The sequence below is a fragment of the Aquarana catesbeiana genome, linkage group LG06 (assembly GCF_042186555.1).
Source record: "Aquarana catesbeiana isolate 2022-GZ linkage group LG06, ASM4218655v1, whole genome shotgun sequence".
Taxonomy (NCBI): domain Eukaryota; kingdom Metazoa; phylum Chordata; class Amphibia; order Anura; family Ranidae; genus Aquarana; species Aquarana catesbeiana.
In genome coordinates this window covers 300,693,323-300,710,048 of record NC_133329.1, presented here as the reverse complement: position 1 = coordinate 300,710,048, position 16,726 = coordinate 300,693,323, and the positions used below count along the sequence as shown (strand labels likewise).

The window sequence follows — 16,726 nt, the reverse complement described above, 5'->3', positions numbered from 1 at the left end:
TGCTGTCAAAATGGCTGCTGGTTCTGAAAGGCAGCACAGATAAATAGGGGGGTCACCTACCAGCTATGTGACATAATCTAACCACTGTGTATGTTGTAAGCCACAGAAAGGGTAATCCACTGTATGTAATTAGGCCTGTCCCCTTACTAGATAGACATACCCCTTGCTCTAGTTACGAGGGACTGGTGCGGCTGTGCTGTCATGCACCATCCAAATAAAAGATTACAAAAGATATAAAAAAAGATTTAAGAAATAAAAATGTATTTTGAGCAAATTCATTCTGTTTTCTGAATTACAATGGCCTTTTGAAGCAGCAAGAGTGACATTATGGTGTAGTTGAAGGAGGTGGAAACAACATCTACAAATGGGAAGTCTCAACACTTGAGGCTTGGAAGATGTAAGAATGTTGCAGGTTATTCAACTTACAGCAGCTCACCCAAAACTTGCTTGTTGAACACATTTTTTTCTTTTAAGTAAAGTGATCAGATGAGTCAAATTATAGCCAAGGGATTGTGATGATGTTGAGAATCACGCATTGTAATAATTTTTTCATGTGTATTATGCAAAATGTTAATTTACAAACAACTCAATTTCCATTGTCAGTGATATGCTCTGAATCCAGCAGCTTTGGGCACAAATCATGTTTGACAGCACTCATGGGATTATGAGTATTGTCTCTAGTTACGGAACAATAGCAAATGTGTCACTTAATGTCAATGGAGACAAAAGCTACAAAAAAAAAAAAATGTACAGGACTTTTTTTGACCATGATTTTAAAAGCTTTTCTGGCACTAAAATCCCCATCTTATTTCCTATGCATGTTTAAAACTGAAAAGAAAACAAAAAATGTAGGAACTTTTCGTGAATCCAATAGCCAAACTCAGCAATGAATACATGCAGTGTGCCAAAGCAAAAAGTGCTGTAAACAATACTATCTTCATTGTCCTGACTTGGTAAAAGCTTCAATGCTAGACCTCCTTTATACCCATTAATTAATTGCTTCCCTCCTGTCAATTTGCAAGAATATGTTTTATGAAGAGCAAACCAGTACACATTCACAATTATGAATATGTTGATTGTGAAGACAATAAAAGCTGATTGTGACATGAAGCTAGTCCTGTATGACTTAGGAAGAGGTTAATTAACTTGACATGTAATTGAATGTTCAGCAGGTGTTCCAGGAAACTTAAACAACAAGTATCACTGAAATTACAGTTGCATAGTAACAATATTAGCACATAAATATCCATGCTTTTGTTTTCTTATATTTTGTTTCCTTTGTTTCATTTTTCACTGTAGAGATTTTGAATGGAGGAGTGTATCTGGACCGCAATGACTTCCTGTGTTATGCAGACACCATAAACTGGCAGGACATTGTTCGCAATCCGAATGCTACAGTGTTCCCGATGAGCAGGAATCCAAATTGTAAGTGTACATTTGCTGTATCTTTCTATCAAAGTCACTGGTGTTTGCTGCTGCATGACAAGTTTTAGGTTAGCCATAGACTCAGCAGCCACTTAAACTGCTGTCCCCAACATGTGTGAAGCCTAGTTCACTGGGGCCTAACCCTGGCAATTTACATCACACAGTTACCGCCCGTATACATAACATCAAGGCCTGCTACACATTTATCCATGCATGGGTGGCTTTTATTTTATACACTGCTTCAGCATCTTTACAAAATTGGACATGCAGAATACTAGCTGTGACTTTTCTGTATGCATTTTCCTATCCACACAGCGTTTTTAGACCTGGCCTTAAGCTTAAAGGTAATTTTTGTCAACAGCTGGGATAATTCTGTTCTACTCTTCTAAACAGGTTAAAAAAGCAAACAAATCGGTGACTCGGTTCATTTTGAACATAATTTATCTCCATGAATCATGACTGCTTTGATCCATAAACTGTAGGATCCTGGCAAATCAGAGGAGAATGGAAAAGCAATGAATTTTCAGTTATTCGGTTATCTTTGGATGAAAAATGACATGTATTTAGACAAGGTCACCAATGGTGAAGGTAGTATGAGGGAGCAGGCAGTAAGTATTGACCAACGTTTTTAGGATTACTTTCAGGGAAGTATTTAGAGTTTATGTCGCCTAAGCTGTAAGTGGTTGATGATAGAACCTATAGTTCCCAAGGTTGTTTTACTCTATAGGAAAACATAATTGTTACAGCAAAAATGTTAATTTCAGTGTTCTCTTGAGAGCACCTTACTTTCTGGCTAATATGCAGATCTGCCATTGGACTGTAGAGTAGACCAATCATGAACTTTCAGAAAAAGAGGATAGCTACTTGAACTACAGAACCTCTCTGTGACCTCTCTCATCAGCCCTGGTGGTGTACTTACCAATTTACCAAATAATATCCACACAAGAAAACATAAGGCACAAATAAGGGTAATTGTTGTATGTTAGCCCAACCTACTTTAAATCTTATTAACCTTGACCCTGGATCATTACTAGGGATGGGCAAACGGTTCGGCCAGAGCATAAGTTCGGGCCGAACTTTTGTTGTTCGGACGTTCAGCGAACAGCCACACAAACAGGTCATTAGACCGTTTGTTCGGCCCCCCCAAACTGACCACAATGCATTACAGTGCTGAACAGTGCATTGCAAGCCCTAATTGGCTGAGGCAGTGAAAGCTTCAGCCAATCAAGGCACAGAGCACTGTCAGAGTCATGATTGGACACTGTCATCATGACTTTATCCAATCATGGCTCATTCCCGCCCCACAGTATAAAAGTAGTCTTTCAATGGCAGCCATTTTCAGTGTGATTTCGGCGTAGAGAGAGATAGAACAGGGCTCTGTTCAGTGCTATTAGTTACTGTACTATTTTGCTTCAATTGTCAGTGTGGAATATTAGTTTAGTGTCAGTCTAGGGATAGTGTGAGTGTAGTGAGGAGGACCATCATTCAGCTTTGCATAGTGTGTAGCTAGAGTAGGGACAGCTCACATAGTTTCACTGTAGAGTAGTGAGACCGTGTCATTCATACATACATTAGTGTAGAGTAGGCACAGCTCAGATAGTTTTAGTGTAGTGTAGTGAGACTGTGTCAGTAATCTTGCCATAGTGTATAGCTAGAGTAGGGACAGTTCAGATAGTCAGTGTACTTACGATTGAACACCATCTATTTGATTGCATTGCCATTTACTTCTGTGTGCGTTACTGCCAGTTTAACGCCATATGGTTTTGTGCATTACTGCAAGTTTAATGTCATTTACTTCTGTGTGCGTTACTGCCAGTTTAACACCATATAGTTTTGTGTACGTTACTGTCAGTCTAACGCCATATAGGTCTGTAAGCGTTAGTGACAGTTTAACGCCATATCGTTTTTTGTGCGTTACTGCCAGTTTAACGCCATATAGTTTTGTGCATTACTGCAAGTTTAAAGCCATTTACTTCTGTGTGCCTTACTGCCGGTTTAACGCCATATAGTTTTGTGTGCGTTACTGCCAGTTTAACGCCATATAGTTCTGTGTGCGTTATAGCCAATTTAACGCCATAAAGTTTTGTGTGCATTACCTCCAGTTTAACGCCATATATTTCTGTGTGCATTACTGCCATTTTAATGCTTTGTGTTCGTTACTGCCAATTTTTCATCATATAGTTCTGTGTGCATTACTGCCAGTTTAACGCCACATAGTTCTGTGTGCGTTACTGCCAGTTTAACACAATGTAGTTTTGTGCATTAGTGCAAGTTTAACGCCATGTACTTCTGTGTGCATTACTGCAAGTTTAATGGCATTTACTTCTGTGTGCGTTACTGCAAGTTTAACGGCATTTACTTATGTGTGCGTTACTGTAAGTTTAATGCCATATAGTTCTGTGTGTCACTGTATGTTTGGCGCATTATATTGCAGTATATTATAGTGTATCAGTGGAATGTGTCTGTGTAGTGTGAGTACTCAAATTAAAGTGCACCAAACACCACTTTACGTTGATTAAAGTGCATCTACATACAGATTTCCACTTCTTCTTTACATTTGGTTATAAGCACTGGGGCGGGACGTTCCCTTGGCACTTTAAGGGGGCCAGCAACAAAGGTGTACACAGGCAAAGGTGGACGTGGTGGTCAGTCCTCAGGCAGGGCATCATTTCCTTTGTTTAGTGAGTTTGCCCGTGCTATCCAGCCACGGCATGCAGAGGAGGTGGTAGACTGGCTTACTAAACCTTCCTCATCCTCCTCATCCTCATCCTCTGTCACGCAAGCAGAGACAAGTGTGCAGTCCCATGCAGTTGCCAGAAAGGATAAACCTGCCTCCTTGTCCAAATCTATTCCTGCCATAGCCCCAACATCAGCCATTGAGGAGTCAGCTGAGTTATTTGACCACAGCATCAGCCACTTGCTCCTTGATGATGCCCAGCCATTACTGGATTTAGATGTTGGTTCTGAGGTTGAGGATGACAGTAACATGAGCCTAGAGAGAGGGAGGAACACTGGTAGACAAATTGGCATTCATGTTCCCCCAGCCGCAGCGTATTGCCAAGTTGTCTCCAGTGGTAAAGATGATGATGAAGGAGATGGAGATCATAATGATGATGAGGTCACTTATGCGACTTGGGTGCCAGATAAAGCAGAGGAGGAAACTGAAGGTGAGGGGTCACAACCCCAAGGAGGCCGACATAAAGAAAGAGTAGAGAGCAGCCACCCTATTCCATCACATTCTGCAGCTGTTATCTCCCGGCTCTGCAGCATATCGCACTGTTGCTATCTGCAAACTGTGTCTCAGGCACATCAAACGTGGCAAAAACACCAGCCATTTGGGTACCACATGCTTAACAAGGCATCTAACGTCCAACCAGTCAGCCCATTGGCAAGAGCACCTAAAAGCCACACAAAAGGGGAAAAAATCTGTCCCTCCTCCTCCTTCTCCTTACCCACTTCAGTCTGCCCCTGCTATACCGAGTCATTACCTCTCAGCAGCCTCGAGCGGTGTTCAAAAGTTCTGGTGCAAATTAACAGGGGTTCGTTCGGCTCATCCCTAATCATTACCTGCTGGTATATACAGCACCAATTGCCGGTTCTTAAGCTTAATTACAAAATTAATATGCCAATAGTGGCACAAGAATATTACTTTTTATGCCACTACGTGAAACAGGGAAGGAAGATCCACACTACGATCTCATCTTTCTCTTCCTACACCCTGAAATTCTGCTGTCTGGCCCATCATTTTGGGTAATGCTTTTCCAATACAAAACACCATTCTTAGGCACATTTAAAACCAGAGTAGCACTTCTTACTGGTCATTGTCTTTAGTTTTCAAAGAAAGTAAATACCATTTATGTTATTGCAGAGCAGTTTAAAATAAAGGTCAATGCAACAGACCACTTAAAAATTGTGTTCTTCTGTAGGGGACAAAAACTAGATTGTGCTGAAACCTCTCAATTTACTGACATCACTACACACTACAAAGTTGTGGTACACAACTTTGACTTTGACACAACTTTTTGTCATTTCTGACCCACATGTTTGCTTCTTCCCAAGTAAAGAACAGTAGAATATTAGAATGATCTTAAGGGATAAGGGTATTTTGTAATTGCTGGTACCCAGGCACTATGATGGTTTTCTCGCTATTTGTACTTTTAGAGTTAGAAGAATTTTCTCTTACTGCAGAAACCCATGATGGACCTGTAGTGGGTGGGAACATATTCTGGAGAAAGACTCAATCAACAGAGTACCAAGACCACCTCTTGAATGATATTATGTATGTAAGGCAGGAGAAGGATATAAGTTAATAAGCCTGTTAATGCTTAAACTACAGCGTAGTGTTACATACATTCAGTATATAAATAGTGTTCTATACTCTCCAGAAGTATGATGGCCCATGGGACAGTTGTTCTGCCTTAGAAGAGAAGCATAAAAACAACACGCTGGAAGGCTGCTTTAGTCTAGCAAAGAGCACTGTGCAAAGAAGCCACAGAAGCCAAAGTTCATTATTCACTCCCCTCACCACTTTTACCTAAATTTGACTGGCTGCACAGAGTGACTGCAGTCTACATAATGTCTTTATGGTTTTCACTTCTTTACTGCAGAGCGATTATCTATACAAAAATGTACAAAGGCATTGGAAGATCCCTCTGGTTGACAGGTTTATAAATGTTCTGCTATTGTTTTTAAGATGCTAACATTTGCCACAAATCTTCCCCATACCCTTGGGTTTAATACACTTTATGCTCCGTTATATGGTGTAATGCTTACAGGTGAATGAATTGGAAAACTAATTCTTGTTTGAAAAGTTTCTCCCCACTGATGATTGTGTCATTATTTGAATATATGATTTTTTTTTTGTTTGGGTATAATTTCTTAATTAGAGGATAAGAGCTCTTAGTGCTAAGCTGAGGAGGCATTATTGTTACTGTCTGCTAACAATGACCCTTACAGCCTGCTGTTATTTCTAATAAGATAATTTAATGACTCTTCTGCTTGGTTAATATTGCTCTGAGTGGTGCGTTTTTGAAAGTGCCCAGAAAACATTGTTAGTCTGTAGAGTCTCAGGCTGAATTTAGCAGAGCAGCAAAGTAATGCAGAAAACTGCTCTACCAGGAACATATTGTACAGTAGCTCTGAGCATCTTCATAATGCTCCATCAAATAGCTTTACAATTACAATAACAGCACAAAGTGCAGGCAAGCACAGAAAGATAGGTCCCAATTTGAAATTACCAATGCAATTATTATATCTGGGCGATAGCTATATACAGTAAAATGTGAGAGCCTAAAACAGTTACATGCTTTGTAATTATATACAATGTATGAGAATATTAGTGTCCACAACTTAAGTGTCCATTGTTGTTTCTTGCTTGAAGAGTAATTTAAATTATACCTAAAAGAAATATGCAGTCTGCTATTAATGGTCTAATTCTGACTATGCCAGTTGCCTTAACCTCTATCTTCAATATTTAGAATCACAAAAATCCCTAAATACTGGAATACAAATGAGCTTTTTTTCATTTGTTGCTTTTAGAAACTGCATATCACAGATTAGCTGTAGTAGTCCTACAGATATGTGGACTGCATCTACCTTTTTATGGCTGCAGAGCTGAATCTGTGGTCCTATTGATTGATAGTCTGTTTTCACCTGACCCTTGCACTGGTCTGGCAGTCTCAGGCATCATCCAATGTCACCTGTTGTATAGGATAGAAGGTCTGCTGTGCACTCTGCTCACATTTTCTAGAAATCCTGCAAACTGCTTGGTACCTTGTCCCTGGATGTTCTGCAATGCACACTGTTCACTTGTCCCTGGAAATACTGCACACTGAGCAGAACCCTCTCCTTGGAATTTCCACTGTGCACTCTACTTACCTGTTTCTTAAACTTTTGAACAATGAGCCATAATTGTTCCTGGAAATTCTGTGCACCGCAGAGACTCCAGTGCCCTGGGACCTCTTTACACAATGCTCTACTCAGTCCCTCATAACCTGTGTGTGGCACTGATCAACTCCTTCTCATTCTAGTGGCTGGCACATGCCAGAGCCTTTCTCACACCTTGCCCTAGCTGGCAGTAACTGGGACAGCAACCTGGCACTGGGAATCAGCCAACCCATATATGGCATCAGAAGCTCTGGAGAAGACCACTTGTTTCTTAGACTCTGCTCTTCAGAGAATCCAGTCAGGGTGAGGATGGGTTCTCTTTGGCTGTGGTTGGCAAGCCTGTAACATCAAGGTCTATATATAGGAAGCTAAAGAATAAAAAAAAATGTTAAACCACTTTGACAGTTAACAGTACATTCATCTATTTAGATTTGTACATCACACCTAAAAGAGGGACATTTGTGCAGAAATAAGTGGCACAATGTTCATAAAAGAGCCTTAGCCTCCAAAAGGAGGGAATTAAAGAAACTATGCTTAATATTTAAAAAAACAAAAAAAGACAAACATTGATGCATTTAAAGGCGAAATGCTGCAGGTACAAAGTTCAGACCTCTTGAAAACCTTAAAATCCATGGTATGTCAACGAATATTAGACAGTTCTGATAGACATAGCTCCAGCATTCTCTGATTGGGTCCAAGCTTGTTCATCCTTTGTTGCATCCTGGCAGGGATGGAGGTTTGGAGGTAATGGAAAGTTCCAACACTCTCCGGAAGTGCCAAAGTATTGCCTAATAGAAAGGTCCAACAGTTGCCCCAGCTTTCCCAGGTGCCTTTCATTTAGAGCTGCCAAAGTTTTTGTTTTTTTCTTCCCGTTAAATATTCTCTTAAAGTTGCCTTGAGATCTAATTCATACCTACGCTATGGACACCTACTCTATTGCTTGCTTGTGTCTGATTCCCCAATGAAAGTATTATAATCCTTCATCTATTATAAAATGCGTAAAGTGCCAATTATACAGTACATGACATTATATGAGTAATGTGACCAATCTGAACATTGCTTTTGAAAATGAATTAATTCACAACCATTGGAAGTACTTATCACAAAAATACAGAGATAGAAAATCTCTCCATAATCATCTGGAAATCATTTGTTTTTCACCACAGAAAATAGAATAGATTATCAGGAGGCTGTACAGTATAATGTGCAATTGGCAAAGTCAGGGCTAAAGGTCTTCACAGGTCCAACAACTCCTGATTAATGTATTAAAATATCTTTCATTATTTCCTCATAAATCATAAAACCATAGTTTTCACATATTTTTCAGTTCAGCTAGTCATTTACAGAATTAGAGATAGCAAGAAATATTCATGCATCAGCTGAAAGTGAAAATTAGGTATGCAGTAGGAGCCTCTAGTTTGGCTAGAGTTGCCCTTTAATATTGTCAGGAAAAGACTAAAATAATATTGGTACATTTACTTTGTTTTAAATCATTTTAATACATGATCCCTAAGCTTAACCTGACTTTAAAGCTATCCTGTCAGGTTAAAAAAATTGCAGATAAAAGGTGCAAAAGAGGTCCCCTCCATTCCAGAAGTGCAGCCTCTGTAAGATACTTGGGCATTCAACATTTTTGAGAGTGTCAGATATCTGTGCCCTGTAGCAACTGGAGGAAGTAACCACAGCAGAGGAAGGGGAATATAGGCTTCCGACACTCCAGGAAGTGTCAAATGTTGGAGAGCCTTGCTGCAATGCTATAAGAGATAGAAGGTAGGAGAAGCAGATGAGTATAAGAGGTATAAAAGCTATTTCATGTGCATTTATTACTTAACTGTTCATTTCACCCTAACTCTTTACCTAACAGGTAGCCTCCCTGGCGGTTTTCCCGAGTGTGGCTCGGGGTTAAAATTCAGTACCATTAGCGGTAACCCCGAGCCACACTCGGGATCGCATTGCAGGATCCTGGGGCGGCTTTACTTACCTTGTCCCCGGGATCCTGCGATGTCCCCCGCAGTGTCCGAGGGCTCCGTCCTCCTCCGAAGCCTCTCCGTGCCAGGCTCCGTTCCCTGCGAGCGGCGCGACGCACGGGGGCGGAGCCTGGCGGCAAATTCAAAAAACTGTCAAAATCATAACACATACAGTACTGTAATCTTACAGATTACAGTACTGTATGAAATGATTTCACATCCCTTTTGTCCCCAGTGCTCTGGCCCATGCCCTGCATGCAGTTTTACATGATATACACTGTTCTTTCTGCCTGGAAACTGGGGATTGTCCATAGCAACCAAAAAGTGTCCCTTTACGTCAAAAGTGGCTTTAGACCAGCTAGAAAACAGCGATAATAAATTAGAACACTTGCAGAATTGAGCGATAGTGAATTGTGGGGAAATTTATTTTATTACTATTTTTTTAAATTTTTTTAAATTATTTATTTTTATTTATTATATTATAATTTATGTTTTTGTGTTTCAAACTTTATCATACCCGGGATATCTACTAGACTCTGGTTTGGACAGATTTAAGTGTGTTATTGTTAAGATTTACAGACCTACAATATAAAACGCCAAATTTCCATGCAAAATAATGGTACCGCTTTCAGCACCTAAAATCCGAAATAATCATACCGCCAGGGAGGTTAAAAAAAAATAACTTAGGCCCTTAAACTTTACACAAAAATTAAAAACTCTAGCCTAATCTTAAACCTAACACTAAATATAACTCCCTAACCCCACAACAACTCTAAGCTAACAATTAACCCTAGCTTAACTTCTGGAATGCTGTTTTTTTCCTAATGGATGCTGGATACTAAGCATCAAAAGCATACAGTCTTACAAAAAGACTTATAGCATCTAGATCTTAGCACCAAAAGCTAATGATTCGTAATAATAATATTAGTACGAGACATTTGATTACACACAGCTGATTTCTCCTGAAATAATCCCATTTAGGATATTGCAAATAGGCTCCAGTTAGCCGACTTTAGGCTAAAATGAATGTGAACATAGAATATTGTGTTTTGGGTAGCTTCATAGCAATTGTTAAAACCAAATGCTCTTTTACTTGTATTATAGGTTTATTGATTCTTTAATGTACTAAGCATACCTAGCTAATGCACTTTCTGACAAAGTTTATTAAAACAAACACCATTTGTCAAGTCAACTTTATTTTCCTTATTGTACCTTGTCTGTGATGTACATGAGCTAAGCATCTACTGTATATGACTCCAACAGTAAGCAGTCCTACAACATCATGTCATTATAGCAGCATGTTTTCCGCTCAAGCTCTTCCATTTATGATAATCTCAGATGAGATATTGATTGGAAATAATAAAGGAGTTAGTTATTAGCAGCTGGGACATAAACAGCCTAATATATCAATAGATATTGTTCCATCTAAGAGCTGTTTCAGACCACATTTAATGGAGACATGCCCCTACCAGCCTCTATATTGTGTGTAAAATATATTGAAAACATCAAACTCCCATTTTCTAATAGATGAATTCTTTACTGGTATTTGCTGAATGTGATAGTGATTCTAGCATCACTTATAATATTAGACGTGTGTATGGTATAAGACAATAGATGGGCTTTGAACAATAAATCTCTGAATTACTGGTTACAGCAATAGTTCTGCTTTTTGGAAAATTGCTTTTCCTATTATTAGTATAACTAGATCTTTACAAGTGATTGTGACTGTATGAGCCAAGTAGACAGAGTCTGACTTTATAAATAAATACACATTTGCTTGGACTACTATATCATCCAACAATAAATGCAGTTAAAACTGAACTCTAGGCGCAGTCTTTCATTTAAAGTGGAGTTCCACCCAAAAAAAAGGCATTACTGTGCATGAAATAATATTAAAAAAAAAAACATTTGAACATTTTTTTTTTTACTCACTTCTTAATGCCTGTTGCTATGTGGTCCGTTGAAATCTTCCTCCTTCCTCTCCTAGGCTCCTTATGTCACTTCCCTAGGCGCCTCCGCTCGCTACTGCTCCTGGGAGGCGTGTGTCATCATTTCCCAGGAGTCAGTGGGCAACGCCGAGGGCTTCGTTGCCATCATAACGGGGTGGGCACTTCCGATGCCGCCGCCCCTTGTGATGGCAACCTAGTAGTTGACAGTGCTGCGAGAATGACTCAATGCGCATGCGCGAGATCGGGGTGTGAACGGGCGGTGCATGCTGGTCGCTCAGCAGCACCGTATCCTGGAACAGGATGCTTGTGGGCTTCACATGCGCACAAGCAAAATGAAAACAGCCACCACTGCATTATCAAAGTTCTTTTAACAGATGAAACTAGACATCGGGGGACAAATTATACAGAAGACGTGAGAGTTACAATGCCATTGTAAATGCTTGTGAAAGGTTTAAAAATAAAAATGTATTGATTGTAGTTGGAACTCCGCTTTAAATATGTTATTCAATAGCCACAAAGTATATAGGCTCACTTTTTGTGCAGCAAACCCTTTACAAACTGGATATTACCTTGTAAAAGCCGCAATAACATCAACATTGCGCTGCACATAACAGAATTGGGGGAGGAACTCAGCAGGTCCTCCCTCTACAGGCTGCCTGCAGAAAGCTACAGGAGAGGGCAGGTAGAAGACCAGTCAACCTGCACAAGGAGAGAGGGCAGCAGTGACCGGTCTTTTTTATAGGAAACTCCTGCGCAGAGGCAAAGAGCATGAATTGTTTCATACTGGAGTATTAAAATTCACAAATATTACCAAGATTAAGCACTTAAGGATCAGAAGGATTTGCCCCCTTAATGACCAGGCCATTTTTTGCGATACGGCACTGTGTTGTTTTAACTGACAATTGCGCGGTCATGTGACGCTGTACCCAAACAAAGTTGTCGTCCTTTTTTTCCACAAATAGAGCTTTTTTTGGTGGTATTTGATCACCTCTGCGATTTTTATTTTTTGTGCTATAAACAAACAAAGAGCGACAATTTTGAAAAAAAAATTTTTTTTTAACTTTTTGCTATAGTACATATCCCCAAAAACACATTTATTCAGCAGTTTAGGTCAATATATATTCTTCTGCATATTTTTGGTAAAAAAAAATCACAATAGGTATATATTGATTGGTTTGCGCAAAAGTTATCGCGTCTACAAACTATGGGATAGATTTAGGGACTTTTACTTATTTTTTATTGTTTTCACTAGTACTGGCAGCGATCTGCGATTTTTAGCGGGACTGTGACATTGCGTCTGACAAATCTGACCCCAAATGACACTTTTAGGGGACCAGTGACATTATTACATTGATCAGTGCTATAAAAATGCACTGATCAATGTAAAAATGATAGAAAACAGTAACCTCCGCACCAGTGGTGTCAAATTTCAAGAAACCATAAGTGAATCACATATCAAAGAAACGTTCCCAGCAGTGAACATATAAATTATCAAAATAATAAATGTTTAACAACCTATGTAAGCTGCTCCCCTAATTTTTGAAAAATCAAAAAATTGAAATATTTTAAATAGATAGGGGGCACTAGAGGCTATACAATAATGATTAAGTGCAAAGAAAAAAGAGCGAAAAAAACTTTGCATTCAAAAGTGAAAAATAAATACACACTAACAATGACAATTCACATTTGAGTTACATATTATAGTGATGACAATATTAGTGATTAATTGTCCCCATAAAATAAGTGGTTGAAGTGATATCTTGCAATAGTGCCACAGTCTTGTTGCTGTTAGAAAAAATTCCGTCACCAGAAGAGAAAGAAAGGAATACACCTTGAAGTAATAGATATCTGCTTACCAGATACCAAATACTCCTTTAGTTAAAAAGGAAGTCACTAGCACTTGTGCAGGATTGTGCCTGCTCACATGGACGGCTGGACTATGGATGGTAATTTAGGCATGGATTGTTCCCGTCACAATCGTTCAAGGTATGGATATATAGGAAACAAAAACAGTCTCCATAGCGTAAAACCATTTATTAAAAATATAAACAATAAAAATAGCCAAGTGGCCGCTTACATTGGTAGGTGCTTACCCAGCACTGGAGCTGCTCGTATGTCAGGGTAACTGTGAAGTCAAAAAAGACCCTTCATATCTCATCCTATCCGGCGTGCGTTCCAGCCCGCACGGAGGGACAGCCAGAGGATCCGGATGTTGTAAGACAAAAGGACATGTGATCACGTACCGCGGAGCGGTACCCACGGAGCGTTTTTTTTCGCTCTTTTTTCTTTGCACTTAATCATTATTGTATAGCCTCTAGCGCCCCCTATCTATTTAAAATGTAAAAATGACACTGACAGGGAAGGGGTTAACACTAGGGGGCGATCAAGGGGTTAAAGTGGATGTAAACCCGAAAATGTTTTTTTTTTTTTTTTATGTTAGTATAAGATTTCCTATCATTTGAGCCCAGTCTTGCCACAAAGAGTTAATCCAGCTCTGGGCAATCCTCTTTTATTGTTCAGTGAGATAAAACTTGACAGAGAAAAACTTTGTCAAATCCTCCCTCTTGCTGTGAGTGACAGGTGATTTACATATTTCATGCACTAGCCTTATGCCCTGTACACATGGTCGTATTTTCAGACGGAAAATGAGTGATAGGACCTTGTTGTCGGAAATTCCGACCGTCTGTAGCCTCCATCACACATTTTCCATCGGATTTTCAGACACACAAAGTTTGAGAGCAGGCTATAAAATTTTCCGCTCAGAATAAATAAAGAGATGAAAGCTATTGGCTACTGCCCCGTTTAGAGTCCCGACATACGTGTTTTACGTCACCGCATTCAGAACGATCGGATTTTCTGACAACTTTGTGTGACCGTGTGTATGCAAAACAAGTTTGAGCCAACATCCGTCGGAAAAAATCCTAGGATTTTGTTGTCGGAATGTCCGATCAATGTCCGACCTTGTGTACGGGGCAAAAGACATGCATTATTTTTTAATTCCCACCCCCACTCCTTTCTTCGGCAGCTCTGCAAGGATTGGCTGTTCCACACCTCAGAATGACTTGGCATGCTGAAGTCATGTGGTTACTTTCCTGTCTTTTCACTGGATGTTAGAGATCATAGCAGAAGTTCAGTGTAAGAAATACACAGGAGAAAATGCATATTGACAAGGGGAATGTAGAGCTGGGCGGGGAGTCTACTGACATCATTGAATAGCGCCACATATTTTTATTTTATATCTACTGACATCACGACTCCACCCACCGAGCTCCAGACAACAGACCCACCCACAGAATCTTCAGTTTTTCGGGGGGAGGGGAGACATTTGACAGGTAAAGATACATGCAGGAGGCATGTATATCCTTATAGATAACCCCTATGGCAGTAGTTTAGAAAGGATGACATTGGGTTTACATCCAGTTTAAGTGTGTTCCCTAGGTGTGTTCTAACTGTAGGGGGGATGGTCTCACTGGGACATGACAGAGATCACTGTTCCCGATCACTGGGAACAGAAGATCTCTGACATGTCCCCTGTCAGAACGGGGATCCACTTGTTTACACTGGCAGATACCCTTTCTGCCTCTGTACTAGACGATCGCGGGTCCGCCTGACCCACGTGCAACGGGAGTGAGAGCGCGCCGGCAGCGGCGTGCGCCCACCCGCAACTGCGCCTTACAGGTCCAGCGATTTTCGCAGGGCTGCCAACCTGCCACAGTATAAGTACGTGAGCTGGTCGGCAAGTGGTTAAAGTAAGAATACACATGACTTTCATATTTAGACACTATGGGGTTGATTTACTAAAGGCAAATAGGTTGCAGGGGAATTTTATTCAGAGCCTGGAGAACTTCTCACCTTAGAATCACAGAAGCATAAAAATAGAGTCGCCAGAGTCATAATCCATGCTAAAGTGGAAGCAGTTCTCCTGGACAGGGTAAAAAAATATGAATGCTTATGGAAACCATTGGCAGATCACTATCTCCCTGGCTTTGGTGAAACATTACTGTGCCCTTGAACTCCCTGTGAATTTGTTACTAGAGACCCCTGGACGAAAATCCCTAATCTCCTCTCCCAATTCACCCCCTGGGACCTACCCCTACTTCCTTCATATCCCCCTCCCTTCTTATGCCCTGTACACATGACCGGTTTTGCCGTCGAAAAAAACTCTGAAGGTTTTTACGATGGAATTCCACTCAAGCTGTCTTACATACACACGGTCATACCAAATTCCGACCGTTAAGAATGCAGTGACGTACAACACGTACGATGGGACTAGAAAACGGAAGTTCAATAGCCAGTAGCCAAAAGCTTCCGTCTCGTACTTGCTTCAGAGCATGCGTCGTTTTTGGTACATCGGAACAGCATACAGACGAGCGGTTTTTCCGATAGTAATTTGTTCCGTCTGAAAAATATAGAACATGTTCTCTATCTAAGTCCGTCTGAATTTTCGACAGAAGAAGTCCGATGGGGCATACACACGGTCAGAATACACGATGCAAAGCTTCCATCGGACTCTTTCTGTCGGAAATCCCCCCCCCATCGATACACGACCTAGTTGAACAGTTGGGGCCAATCATACTACCCTATAAAGTGTTATACTATAGTTACTAAACTTTATACTACAGTTTATAATTTTGTTTTTGATGCTTTCCCTACCATATTGTTATGGCCTGCGTCCCTACAGAACTTGTGCGCTATTGTGCACACTTCTCACCCTTCCCCTCTGGGGTTATTCTGCAAGAGTTACTGTGTTGGTATGTTTTTCTTTTTTCTGTACCAATAAAATATTGGAACAAGGGAATTTTCTCCAGTGTTTAGTGAATATAATGAAACTTCATATTGCAATTAATACCCAATCACGTGTAAAAAAAAAAGAAAAAAGAAAAAAAAATAACAGCATATATGACTGGATGATGAAAGTCAACAGAGCTTCAACTCGTTTACTAAGCTCTGGGAAAAATTGCCAAATGCAACTTCCCTTGCCATGTGAAAAACCAAGTTTGCTTTTACTAAATCAACCTGTAATTGTTTGGCCCACGTTTCAACTTTACAGTCACACTTTTTTTTTTTTTTTAACTTTGGATAGAGTGTTGAGGTGTTGAAATCCCTGTCAGGTTTGTGTATCTGTTTGTGTTAATAACCTTTTCTGTTTGTCCTGATGACCATTGTGACAGAAATTGATGGGAAGTGAAAAATGGTACAGTTGTTCCTGGAACAGGAATAGGTTGGGAACCTTTTAATGGGAAAGCTAAAGCTGACAATGCACTATACCGTATGATTGTACACCCTCCTTAGATCTACTATAAACTATGCAGTGCAGGGGACTGCCTGATTCGATACTAATTGAATAGATTGTGTAGATTTGTTCTCATTTAACGTAGTTTTGGTAAAGCTGAAGGAGATTGTACAGAGAGTGTACAATCAGATTGTATATTGTAGGGCCCACCTACAAACGACTTCCCCTAGCTTTGGAGAGATTTATTCTCACTTCCCAGTGTGTCT

The 16,726-nt window shown here is 40.1% G+C and overlaps 1 protein-coding gene across 2 annotated transcripts in view; it reads left to right on the top strand.

Moving 5' to 3' along the window:
- The window catches only part of ERBB4 (erb-b2 receptor tyrosine kinase 4), a 1,370,802-nt gene that overhangs the window by 864,704 nt on the left and 489,372 nt on the right, over nucleotides 1–16,726 (top strand). For both annotated transcript variants that reach the window (XM_073633560.1, XM_073633559.1), the window contains exon 4: nucleotides 1,300–1,425. In XM_073633560.1, coding sequence (XP_073489661.1) covers nucleotides 1,300–1,425 — 126 coding nt within the window. The remainder of the gene's footprint in view (nucleotides 1–1,299; nucleotides 1,426–16,726) is intronic.